Genomic DNA, 12668 nt, shown 5'->3' on the forward strand with positions numbered 1-12668 from the left:
CCAGTCTTATATTCCATCCATTCTGCTTTTACGTTCTTTCTTCTGTCTGGATTTCAAACAAACTATTGATATGATTTTATTCCTAGTGTTGCCATTAGTGCTTCTTCTTATTAACGAATCCTCACTGGCCTCTTAGAATTACATGTGTAAATATTCACCTGATATTTACAGTACAGGCCAAAAGTTTGGACACACCTTCTCATTCTTCGCATTTTCTTTATTTTCATGACTATTTTCATTGTAGATTCTCACTGAAGGCATCAAAACTATGAATGAACACATGTGGAATTATGTACTTAACAAAAAAGTGTGAAATAACTGAAAACATCTCTTATATTCTAGTTTCTTCAAAGTAGCCACCCTTTGCTCTGATGACTGCCTTGCACACCCTTGGCATTCTCTTGATGAGCTTCAAGAGGTAGTCACCTGAAATGGTTTTCACTTCATAGCTGTGCCTTGTCAGGGTTACTTAGTGGAATTTCTTGCCTTATTGATGGGGTTGGGACCATCAGTTGTGTTGTGCAGAAGTCAGGTTGATGCACAGCTGACAGCCCTATTGGACAACTGTTAGAATACATATTATGGCGAGAACCAATCAGCTAAGTAAAGACAAACGAGTGGCTATCATTACTTTAAGAAATGAAGGTCAGTCAGTCTAGAAAATTTCAAAAACTTTGAATGTGTCCCCAAGTGCAGTCGCAAAAACCATCAAGCGCTCCAACGAAACTGGCTCGCATGAGGACCGCCCCAGGAAAGGAAGACCAAGAGTCACCTCTGATGCTGAAGATAAGTTCATCTGAGTCACCAGCCTCAGAAATCGCAAATTAACAGCAGCTCAGATTAGAGACCAGATGAATACCACACAGAGCTCTAGCAGCAGACACATCTCTACAACAACTGTTAAGAGGAGACTGCGGTGAATCAGGCCTTCATGGTCAAATAGCTGCTAGGAAACCACTGCTCAGGAGAGGCAACAAACAGAAGAGATTTATTTGGGCCAAGAAACCCAAGGAATGGACATTAGACCAGTGGAAATCTGTGCTTTGGTCTGATGAGTCCAAATTTGAGATCTTTGGATCCAACCGCCGTGTCTTTGTGCGACGCAGAAAAGGTGAACGGATGGATGCTACATGCCTGGTTCCCACCGTGAAGCATGGAGGGGGAGGTGTGATGGTGTGGGGGTGCTTTGCTGGTGACGTTGTTGGGGATTTATTCAAGATTGAAGGCAACCTGAATCAGCATGGCTACCACAGCATCCTGAAGTGACATGCCATTCCATCCGGTTTGCGTTTAGTTGGACCATCATTTATGTTTCAACAGGACAATGACCCCAAACACACCTCCAGGCTGTGTGAGGGATATTTGACCAAGAAGGAGAGTGATGGAGTGCTGCGCCAGATGACCTGGCCTCCACAGTCACCGGACCTGAACCCAATCTAGATGGTTTGGGGTGAGCTGGACCGCAGAGTGAAGGCAAAAGGGCCAACAAGTGCTAAGCATCTCTGGGAACTTCTTCAAGACTGTTAGGAAACCATTTCAGGTGACTACCTCTTGAAGCTCATCAAGAGAATGCCAAGAGTGTGCAAAGCAGTCATCAGAGCTAAGGGTGGCTACTTTGAAGAAACTAGAATATAAGATATGTTTTCAGTTATTTCACACTTTTTTGTTAAGTACATAATTCCACATGTGTTCATTCATAGTTTTGATGCCTTCAGTGAGAATCTACAATGTAAATAGTCATGAAAATAAAGAAAATGCAAAGAATGAGAAGGTGTGTCCAAACTTTTGGCCTGTACTGTATATGAGATCATGATGTCCACATCACAGCGAAGCTTTAAAATGTACACATCCCTACGACTTTTTACACCAAAATGTATTCTATGTCTTCTATGTCTGTTGATTCAACTTTTTCAGAATATTTGTGCTATGTCAGTATATATGTAGTAACATGTACATATTATTTTCTTTGTCATAGAAAAAGTCGCCAAAGCCTGTATGTGCAGCGCTAATGTAAACAAAGTACAGGGTGACACAAAAAAACGGGAACTTTTTAACAATCCAATAAAACCAAGAGTGATGGAAGAAAAATATTTTATAGTAAGTGAAACCTTAAAACATGCCATTTAAGAAACAATGATGGAATTTTCATTTTTTAAAAATTACTTCCTGTAGATGGCGTCCTCCTGTACGAATGCATTCTTGAAATCTGCTGTTGAGATTCCTCATTGACCGCTGCAAGATCTCAGCTGGGATACTGTGAATTTCATCCTGAATTCTCTGTTTTAACTCATCCAGAGTTCTTGATCGAGTCGTGTACACTTTACTCTTGAGATAGCCCCACAAGAAAAAATCACAAACGGACAAATCTGGCGATCTAGGGGGCCAGGGAACGTTACTGAATCTTGAGATCACACGGTTACCGAACAATTCTCACACAGCCGCCAATGGTTACTAAAATGGGGGTGTGTTTACTTGCTCAAGGTCACTGTCTCGCAGTGCTGCCACTTGCTCATGTCCGCCAATACGCACTTCAAAAATTCCCGTTTTTTTGGGTCACCCTGTAATTTAAAAAAAATGAAAATTCCATCATTGTTTCCTAAATGGCATGTTTTAAGGTTTTAATTACTATGAATAAAATATTTTTCTTCCATCACTCTTGGTTTTATTGGATTGTTAAAAAGTTCCCGTTTTTTTTGTGTCACCCTGTGTAACTCACAACTTTGTCTTTAGTAGATGATCTGTGATTTACATATAAATTCAGTATAAAAGCCCTTCAATGTGACCTTCTTTTAATTCTGTTTATGGAATATGAATTATTTCTGCATTGTTTTTCAACATCAGATGTCCCTAATTTACATGTTAGGATTTGTTCTTGCAGCTTACTTCTTTATAAAGTTTGCAAAGCTGTCATTTCATCTGTCTTTGTCCAGATTTTTACAACAAATGACTGATGTAGACTTTTCTTTACTTTGTCACAGTCTAATAATTATTTCCAAAGCTGTAGGATATTCCTCCTCAGTAACAGACGACAGACGTGCTGCTCAGTTGGGAAGCAGTGGCACTCAGTAACGCAGTAAAAGGAAATGATCAGCAAGGAGGCATAAAATACGAAGGACAGGACACTTTGGAACTGAAATCAAAGGACGGCTTTGGTCAAAACTTCACTATATACCATACTATAAACTATACTATGTACTATCACTATAAACATTACAATCTAACCTTGAAATGTTTTTATTACAGAGATGTTACTGTAAAAGAGACATCTGTTCTCTTAGTCTGACAGTTCAACTCTGTGGTTTTATATTTTTGACAGAAGTGAAAGAAACAAAGTGCCAGATGTTTGATGATTAAACCAGAGAGCAGATAAGTGTTATTTCAGCTTCACCTGAACTTAAAAGTCCAAAATATTATCCAAACTATTGAAACAGCAAATTTAAAATCACATTACAATCTGGTTCTGGTTGGGTCTAGTTCAGGTTTGGCTCTCACCGTGGTGGTCTTGACTCGGCCTCCAGGCTGGGTGCAGGTCCACCCCGACTGATTGGCCAGGAGATCGCAACCTTCATGATCCAAACACGGGCTCATCTCACACCACTGTCGACTCCTGACGATACGAACTGAGGACGAAGGAAAACACACTCAGTTTATTCATTCATTCAACCCAGTGTTACTTTTGCAGCAGTTCCCAAATAAATTTTTCTCCATATTTGCCCTTTCTTTAATGACTTATGTTTATTATAATATTATCCTCTGTTTTTTGCATTTTTTTTCCATGAAAATCAGGTATTTTCCTATATTTAATTCATTGATCATGTAGATCACAGGTGTTAAACAGACAGCCAAAGGGTCCAATCTGGCCCATGGGATGAATTTGTGAAATGCAAAAATTACACTGAAGATATTAACAATCATGGTTTCAAAATCAATTTACTTCAAGGACCACAAAGAGACCAACTGGATCTCAAATGGGTATTGTTTTAGAATTAAAAAGTAAAATTACATGAAGATTTTTACATTTACAAACCATAACACGAATAACCTGAAAAAATATGAGCAACCTGAAATATCCTAAGAGAAGTCAGTGTAATTTTGCCAATATTCTGCCTGTTACTAAATGTTTTGTGCATTTGTGGATCCACTGTGCTCTGTAAGTTGTAATACACACGTGTAAATGATAAACTGATGCATAATATTGTTAAATTTGTACTTTCTTTTCAGGTTGTTCATATTTGTTGATGTAATGTTTAAGTACAGTTTGTAGTGTAAACATTTTGATATTGGAATTTTTCTTTTTTCACTGTAAAACATAAAGAAAACTTTATAGGTTCTTATCTTATTATTTATAGCGTTTTACAGGTCCAGCCCACTTGAGATCATATAAGGCTGTATGTGGCCCCTGAACTAAAATGAGTTTGACACCCCTGATGTAGATGTTCATAAAAGCTCAGTTTAACCCATAAAGACCCAAACATCCAAAGTCTTCTACTGATCTAAACTGTTTAATACCTGTTAATCCACTAATTCTATTTATACGTGTAAATAATTGGTGTAAAATACAATTATTCATCCTTTCATGGTCATCAGATATGACCCATTTGGATGTTCCGAGGCTCTGTAGTTACCATGGAAACACTGTCATCTTCTGCAGCATTGATTCACCAGTAAAACCCATGAAGTTAGAGACACTGGGTTTATGTTCAATTAATGATGGATTTTGTTGAAAAAGTCACTTTTTTCTTATGTTTCTTCTGTTTCTGATACAATAAACCTCAACTTCAATGTGAATTTTTATGAACATCTACATGATCAGTAAATTAAATATAGGAAAATACATGATTTTCACTGAAACAATACAAAGCACAGAAGATGATATTATAATAAATGTGATAAATCACTTCAGAAAGGGTAAAATTAGAGGAAAAAATCATATGGGAACTGCTACAAAAGTAGGATTGGGTCTTTATAGGTTAAGGTTGGGGGATTATTATATCAAAAACAGAGAAAACTGAAGAAAAAGTGACTTTTTCAGTGAAGATGTCAATTACTGATTGTAAAAACAGGCATCTCCATCCACTATCATTCATCCAACTCTATGGGTTTTACTGGTGAATCAGTCTTGTTGAAGATGACGGTGTTTTCACGTTCATTACAGAGCCTCTGAACGTCCAAATGGGTCATATCTGATATCTGATTATTTGCAATTATTTCAATGTATTGATAGATTTAGTGGTTAAGAAATTATTAAACTTTGTAGATCAGTAGATGATTTTGATTACCAGTGGATGTTTGGGTCTGTATGGGTTAATGACCTGTAAATAAATACATAAACCAATTCAACATATTAATTAATAAACAGTTAAAATGACTATAAATGACTGACATGTATAAAATGTGTAAATGAAGTTTAAGTTGGTTTAGGTTTGTTCTAAATCAAGTCAATGATAGAGAAAAAACCTCATGAGCATGAGAGTGCTGTTTAATGTACACACCTCCACTTCATCACATTATTTATAATAAGAAATAGGACATTCTCACTAACTTCATTTGCATATTGTGGAACCCTGATTGGCCTGTAGAGAGAAGGGGATGATGAAGAGGGAGGAGGAGGAGTGTAGAGTTAAAACAGGGAGATGAAGGAAAGAGAAAATACTAGGTCTTGTTTTTCCCATAATGCAGCTGGATAGGGTATTTTTAATGAGACTCTCCCTACCTGGAAAACTTAAATTCCACACCTCTGTTTGTAACAGGGAGCAATATATTAAAATATTTCCCTGTGCTATTGGCTATAATTATAATAACACAAAAAGAAACAAGATAGGTGGTAAAACAAACAAAAAACTAAATTGTGATGCCTCAGTTAAAAAGTTTTCGAGTCGGCTGAAACTCGCGTATGTTGCCTCTAAATGAGCTGTTGTGGGGTTGAGTCCATACACACGTTATATGTTGTTTTTCTTTTGTCCAAATGCAAATGCAGTTTTAGGTCACTGAGAACAGACCTTTTGCAAAATGCCTTCCAGGTTGAAGATACTCAGACACTCTGCAGTGTTTGCATGTGAACTGAAAGTGTGTCTTCTTACATCAGAATATGTGTCGTAATCTTCTTTTACATGCAAATATTGCTGGAGTTTTACGTGTTGAAACAAGCCTGTCATAATGATTATATATTGTAATTAGTGCATCTCATTTCAATTATTTGTGTAATTATTTTTGGATAACTGCGGTGACATCTCCACTCACCTGCATTAAAGCAGTTGAGAGAAACTGATATAAATGTCATATTTTTATTTCATCACCTCTATTAGTACATGTCATTATTAGTAATTCCTTTTATGTTTCAGTAACTGTCTCTGTATGTATAAGATTATGTCAAATATGCACTGTGCAATTTTTATTGGTAAAAGTAAAGGTGTAAGCAGTATGAGAGAAATAGCCAATAAATATGGGTGTTTCTCTGAAACTGGGTTTATTTTGGTACTTTTTAGACCCAATAATAACAGAGAAATTTAAATATATTTCCCCCTAGGATGTACCTAATGATGACCTCAGATGAATGAAAAAAAAAAATATATATATATATATATATATATATATATGCTGTTGCTGAGCCATCTCAAAATGAATGATTTTTTAATAAAATATTGGGATCAAAAATAGGACCAAAATTGGGACAGGAAAAGCTCCCTAGGTGTCAGTGCATTTGATCTGGAACACATGGCTTGAAATTGTCTTATATACCACTATAAGTAAAAACACTGTGTTTGATGATCCTAGTGGTTTTTCTAATCCAGACATGTGGGTTTTTCATGAATCGGCAGTCTCATTCCAGGTCGTGTCCACTTGCGTTACATGCAGAACCTGCCCATTTAAACATATAAATCATGAGTGATTTTGCAACAGCGGTCATTTTTGTCAAACACTCTCCCTTGCATATTTAGTTCGATTCCCAAAATGTACCTGTGAGAGAATAAAAAGATTTTTTAAAATAGCAGCGTGTAATTTTTGTGTCCTTTTTACTATGTTACATGCAGATTTAAAAAATAATAATAATAATAATAATAGAGAAATGTGTTTTATCTGAAAAATAGTTTCTCTTTTATCTCAGTAAATATTTATTTTTAAATACATCCAAAGTGCTTCCAAACTTGCTCCATAACATTAGTCTACATCTGGTTTGAATTTTCAGCCCCTCTGTCCTGTTTTCAGGTTCCAGTTTCATAGAAGCACCCATAACTGTCTATCTCAGAGGTCAGGGGTGCTTCTGTCTGCACACTTTGCTCTGTACTTCATCCTCCATCTGGATCTGCAAAGGAGACGTCTACGGCACAACCTTCATAGACATATGTAACCGACACTATCTGCTTGTGTCTCCTGTAGGACGGTGCATACATACATATATTATTTGTTATGTTGTCCTTAAGGTTTGACTCAGATGTATTCACACGATATGACCAATCATGGAGACACACACACACTCCCTCTGATATTTTTACTGTAACTTTGTCTGATGGAAAATGCATTCACAGCTAGATTCTTCAGTTTCCTGTACTGAGCAATCTATTTTCACAAGCTCGTTCCAATAATATTTCCTGCGTAATACATCCATAGAGTCTTCGGAGTGTTCCTCGGTCTTCAGTGTCTTTCTACACCTGCTCACAGAACAATCCCATCAGACAGAAACGCACTTTTTATTTATGTGTTTTATTTGAGTGTTCAGTGCCAATACATGAGGAATAATCTGTGTAAACAGATTTTTCTTGGCATAAATCTCTCTCTCTCTCTCTCTCTCTCTCTCTCTCTCTCTCTCTCTCTCTCTCTATCTATCTATCTATCTATCTATAGGTGTATACTACATCAGTGAATGTCATAATATTTCAATACATAATCCAATACGCTGGGATTTTTAGTTCGGCATGCACTTCACAGTACCTCAATAGGTTTCTGCCTTTTCACCTACTATAGCTAGAATTTATTATTAAAATGTTGCTTATATGGGTGGGATTTTTTGAGGAAGGAGGAAAAGCGCTTTTTTTTTTTTTTTTTTTTTTAATCTGGTCTAGTGATAGAGACTAATACCTAGTGGATGACCCTAATAACGAAAGAATGTACTGTATATGGAAGATAAATAAGCAGTCAACAGTATGATGGCTGACAGTCCACCAGAGAAAAAAACTGGTTTCTTTTTTTTTTTTTTTCATTATGGAGCAGAAAAAATAATAATAACCATCAAATAAAAAATATGAATGAGAGCCATGTTTACAGAAGATACAGCTGTCATAATCTAATTCAGCTTCACTGTGGAGAGTCTTTTATTTGATATTTATGTGCTTGAGAAGAAGAAAAATTAGATATAAAGAAGTTTAGAGACAAGACTAGAGGAAGAATTAATTTAAAAAAGTAAAATCAGAAAGTGACGGGATACGAAAAACAGATGAGGAGTTCAATTTAAAAAAAAAAAAGTTTGTTCTTTAAAAAGGAAAAATGTTCCTGTTTGTGCAGCACACTTCTTATTTTCTCCCTCCATCTGTTTGTTTTTGCTTCGTTTACTTTTCCTTCTTTCCCTCCGTCTTGTCCTTGGGGGACGAAGCAGCGTCTCTCGTTCTGGACGCCGTCTGTGATGAATGGAGCGATTACAAAATGGCCGCCTCTCTTTGTGGATAAATGGAGCATGCTGAGCGGTGGCGGCGGCGGACGGATCTGCGGGACGGTCGTTCATTAATCAGTGCGGTGAGGCAGCGCTCGCAGGTGTTCACTGATACCTGAGATTAATAAACTGACTGTTTGTTAATGTGGAAGACTCTTTTCTATATTTAACAGCTGAAAACACACCAGGAAACACCTCCATCCATCCTGAGCTCTGATTGGTCAGAGACCTGCAGGTGAGCCAGGATTTCATTTAGACACAAACTCTACAGTGGAGTTTTGTGAAGAACCTCGAAGCGCGCGGGAGGGTGAAACAGGAAGCTGACGATGAGCTCAGAAAAGAAAGAAAAGCAGGTTACAGCGGCGTCGTGGTTTTCCATCATCTGTAATCGAACGGTTATGGACAAGTTCAGTCTATGTTCTTTGTCTCTGTCTGATCTTCACTCTGTGCACCCAAATAAAGGCTCAAAAATCCACACACAGATATTTCGTTTGCTTCAAAGCAGAATCACTTAAGCAGAGGTGTCAAGTAACGAAGTGCACTTTTAAGTAGAAATTTTGGTTATCTGTACTTTACTGGAGTAATTATTTTTCAGCCAGATTTTTACTTCTACTCCTTACATTTTCAAAATAGCCTCGTTACTCCTATTTCATTTCAGCTTTTCATTCCAACTTGTCATTGTTCAAATAAAATAAAACTATCCAAATAAATCGCTCCACCCGGATAGAGTGAATCTGTGGTTGGATGAGAAGTATAAACATATACCATTCCGACACTTTATTAGTTTGTATGCAAACCATCCCACCTGACTTTTTGCACCATTCCAATACTTATATTCAACTAGTCATCATATCCTCTGCTCCGTGAAACACACGTTAATGCTCAGTAGAGCACATATATGGTTCTTTAATACATTTGGATTGGACTCAAATGTGTTCGTTTTCAATGGGCATATATGTGGCTGAAACAGGTAGACTAGTGCATCCCACATGTTTCAACATTAACATTTTAATAGAACATTATAGTCATTATGGCCTTTAGAAAAATGTTTCTGGGGAGGTGGGGTAGTGCACTGTAGGCCCCTGTGGCACCGCCTAAGCTTTTGTCCTAATGACATTTTTTCCCCTCAGATTTACTTTTATCCCATAAAGACCTAGTGCTAGTTTTGTGGCAATTCCCAAATGAATTTTTCTCTATTTTTAACATCTTCAAAGTGATTTATCACCATTTACTCTAATATTATGTTCTGTATTTTGCATTTGTCAGTGAAAATCCAGTATTGTCCTGTATTTAATTTATTGATCATGTACATATTCATTAAAGCTCAAATTAAAGTTAAGCATTATTATATCTAAAACAGAGAAAACTGAAGAAAAAAAAAATTTTTTTTAGCAAAATATATAATTAACTGAACATAAAATAAGTGTCTCCATCCACTGTCAGTGATCCAACTCCATGGGTTTTACTGGTGAATCAATGTTGTAGAAGATGACGGTGTTTCCAAGTTCACTAAAGAGCCTCTGAACGTCCAAATGGGTCATATCTGATGACCATGAAAAGATGACAAAACTGCATTTTACACCAGTTATTTAGATGGACTTGTTGAATTAGTAGTTCAGAAGATATTAAACATTTTAGACTAGTAGATGGTTTTGGTCGTCGGTAGCTTGTTGGGTTTTTATGGATTATATTTAAGTAGTTTTGGAACCAGTTGATACTTCAAAACCAGTTGAAACCAGTTGATACTTCAGCTTCTACGGAAGTCTTTTTAAACCCTAGTATCTATACTTCTACCTGAATAATAATTGTGAATACTTTTGACACATCTGTGCTTAAGTCGTATTTTTTCAGGTCATAGCCAATGATCCAAAATGAAGCAGCAGTGTTAGGAGAGTAAAGTTATCACAGTTTGGCCAAAACTATGATTTAGGTAATTGTGCCTCTGTTTTGCCCCCCCCCCCCCCCCCCCCCCCCCCCTTTGCCTGAAATACTCTTTAATTGGAATTGAAAATACCAGAACTCATCTCACTATGAGCTTTTTGTTTAATTTTACTGACTAGACAGTGAGAATCCTTCGGACAGTGCCTGTGTTTTTAAATAGTTTGCTGACCTCGACCAGATCTTGCACTTATCTTGCACACACTAGTCGCTTTTCCATTGACCCTCAAATTGCGCAAATATAACTTGTGCATAAAAATTTACCTTGTGGAAAAACTACAATTTCAACAAAAGTCTCATTTTTCGATTAAAAGTTTTTGCACTGGCAAGTTTATCACGCAAAACTGCAATGGAAAGACCTTTTCTGCAGCTAGAGTCAGGTGAATTAAAAAACGGATGTTGACATATGTTACAACAAGCAAAGAAGAAGAAGAAACATGTTGCGGTATGTGTGGACACACCAGGAAACCCAATTATTTTTTAGTTTAGTACAAGATAGAGGGGTAATGTATAATAATAATGAACATATCTGTAAATCAACACCATATTTCCATTTGTTGCCGTGTTTATGGAATGACTTCTTGTTTCATCTCGCGATAATAAATAAACAAATCATTGCATTTGTGATTTAAGGGAAAAACCGACATTATGCACTTCTGTTTTTTCAACATTTAGTAAATATCAATAAAGTTTTGCGCAGATGTCCAATGGAAAAGCAATTACAGTTGTTATGATTTTGTCATTGCTAAATTATTGTCTGTTTTTTATTTTTTAATTTATTGTTATCACTGATCCTTGAACCTGTTTTTCATTATGGTATGGTGGGGGCTGCTTGTGTGTCCTTGTAAAAGAGATCTCGATCTCAATGGGATTTTATCTGGTTAAATAAAGGTTAAATAGCAAAAAAAAAAAAAAAAGCCATGAGGCTAATGATTTCTAAATGTATAAATAAAATCTAAAAACTGCAACACATACAGCAGGGTTTTGAGCTCTGAAAATATCCTCTGAGCAGCTGAGGAAGATCACACTTTGACCTGTTCAGCTTCCAAACAAGAAACCCCATTCACATGACAACGGTTAAATCTGAAACACATCCTTCAGCTTCAGTTTCAGAGTGGAACTCTAAACACTCTGGCTTGTTGCTGGTTAAACTGAGCTGGTTAAAGACACGTTGTTGTCTGTTGATAGAAGTAAAGGTCTTTATCAGTACTTTCTAAGTTTGCTGCACAGTAAAAGTATGAAAACCCACTCAACCAAAAACCTCTGGTATATGATAAAGAAGAGGATGGACGGTCACAAACTGAAATACTTGTACTTTTTTTTTGGAGCGGGAATGACATGCAACACTAATGTGAAAAAGTCATCGAGGACATGCCAAGATGCAAGAAATTTGGGACTGAAAGCAAAGGGTGTTCAACCAAATACTGATGCCTAAACTGTATGTCAGAACAAAACAAAACAAAACAGAATAGAATAGAATAGAATAGAATAGAATAGAATAGAATAGAATAGAATAGAATAGAATAGAATAGAATAGAATATCTGCATCATATTAAATATATCATATATAAATGAGCACATATCTAACATCAATTCTGCAGATAAATGCACTAATGTCAGTGTGAAATATAGCTGAATATTGTCACCAGTATTCAACAAGTAAAAATACTCATTTGGAAATTAGGAGTACACCAGTGTTTTTTCCAAAATTTGTACACCTTCAGGAAACTCTTAGACTGTAAATGGAGTGTACATTTACTCTTACTCCTGTGACGGTCATCCAGATCTGCAGCTGATACTCAAACTTCCCACAAGCAGAGATGTAATCTCAGCTGTGCCGGCTGACACCCTAACGCAATGTATTTATGTAATATGTCTTCTGACCATTTTCTTTACAGCAGGACTCAACTGACCTTTCCTTCTTTCTTTTTTTTTTTTTTTTTGATGAGGCAGATTGTGGCCTACTGGTTGTCAAACATCGATAAGTGAAAAGGAGACGCAGAGGAGTTGTGGGTGAAGACAGGCCCTTGAGGCAGATGTTTCCAAATGTGCAAAACTGTCAGATACAACAGCAGCATCCACAACT

At 36.6% G+C, this 12668-nt stretch overlaps 1 protein-coding gene across 1 annotated transcript in view; it reads right to left on the bottom strand.

The window, feature by feature from the left end:
* Nucleotides 1–12668, bottom strand: part of LOC115420439 (chemokine-like protein TAFA-5) — a 68510-nt gene that overhangs the window by 34802 nt on the left and 21040 nt on the right. The window contains exon 3 of the mRNA XM_030135675.1: nucleotides 3493–3620. Within this exon, the coding sequence (XP_029991535.1) occupies nucleotides 3493–3620 (128 nt within the window). The remainder of the gene's footprint in view (nucleotides 1–3492; nucleotides 3621–12668) is intronic.

This window comes from Sphaeramia orbicularis, chromosome 6 (assembly GCF_902148855.1).
Source record: "Sphaeramia orbicularis chromosome 6, fSphaOr1.1, whole genome shotgun sequence".
NCBI lineage: Eukaryota > Metazoa > Chordata > Actinopteri > Kurtiformes > Apogonidae > Sphaeramia > Sphaeramia orbicularis.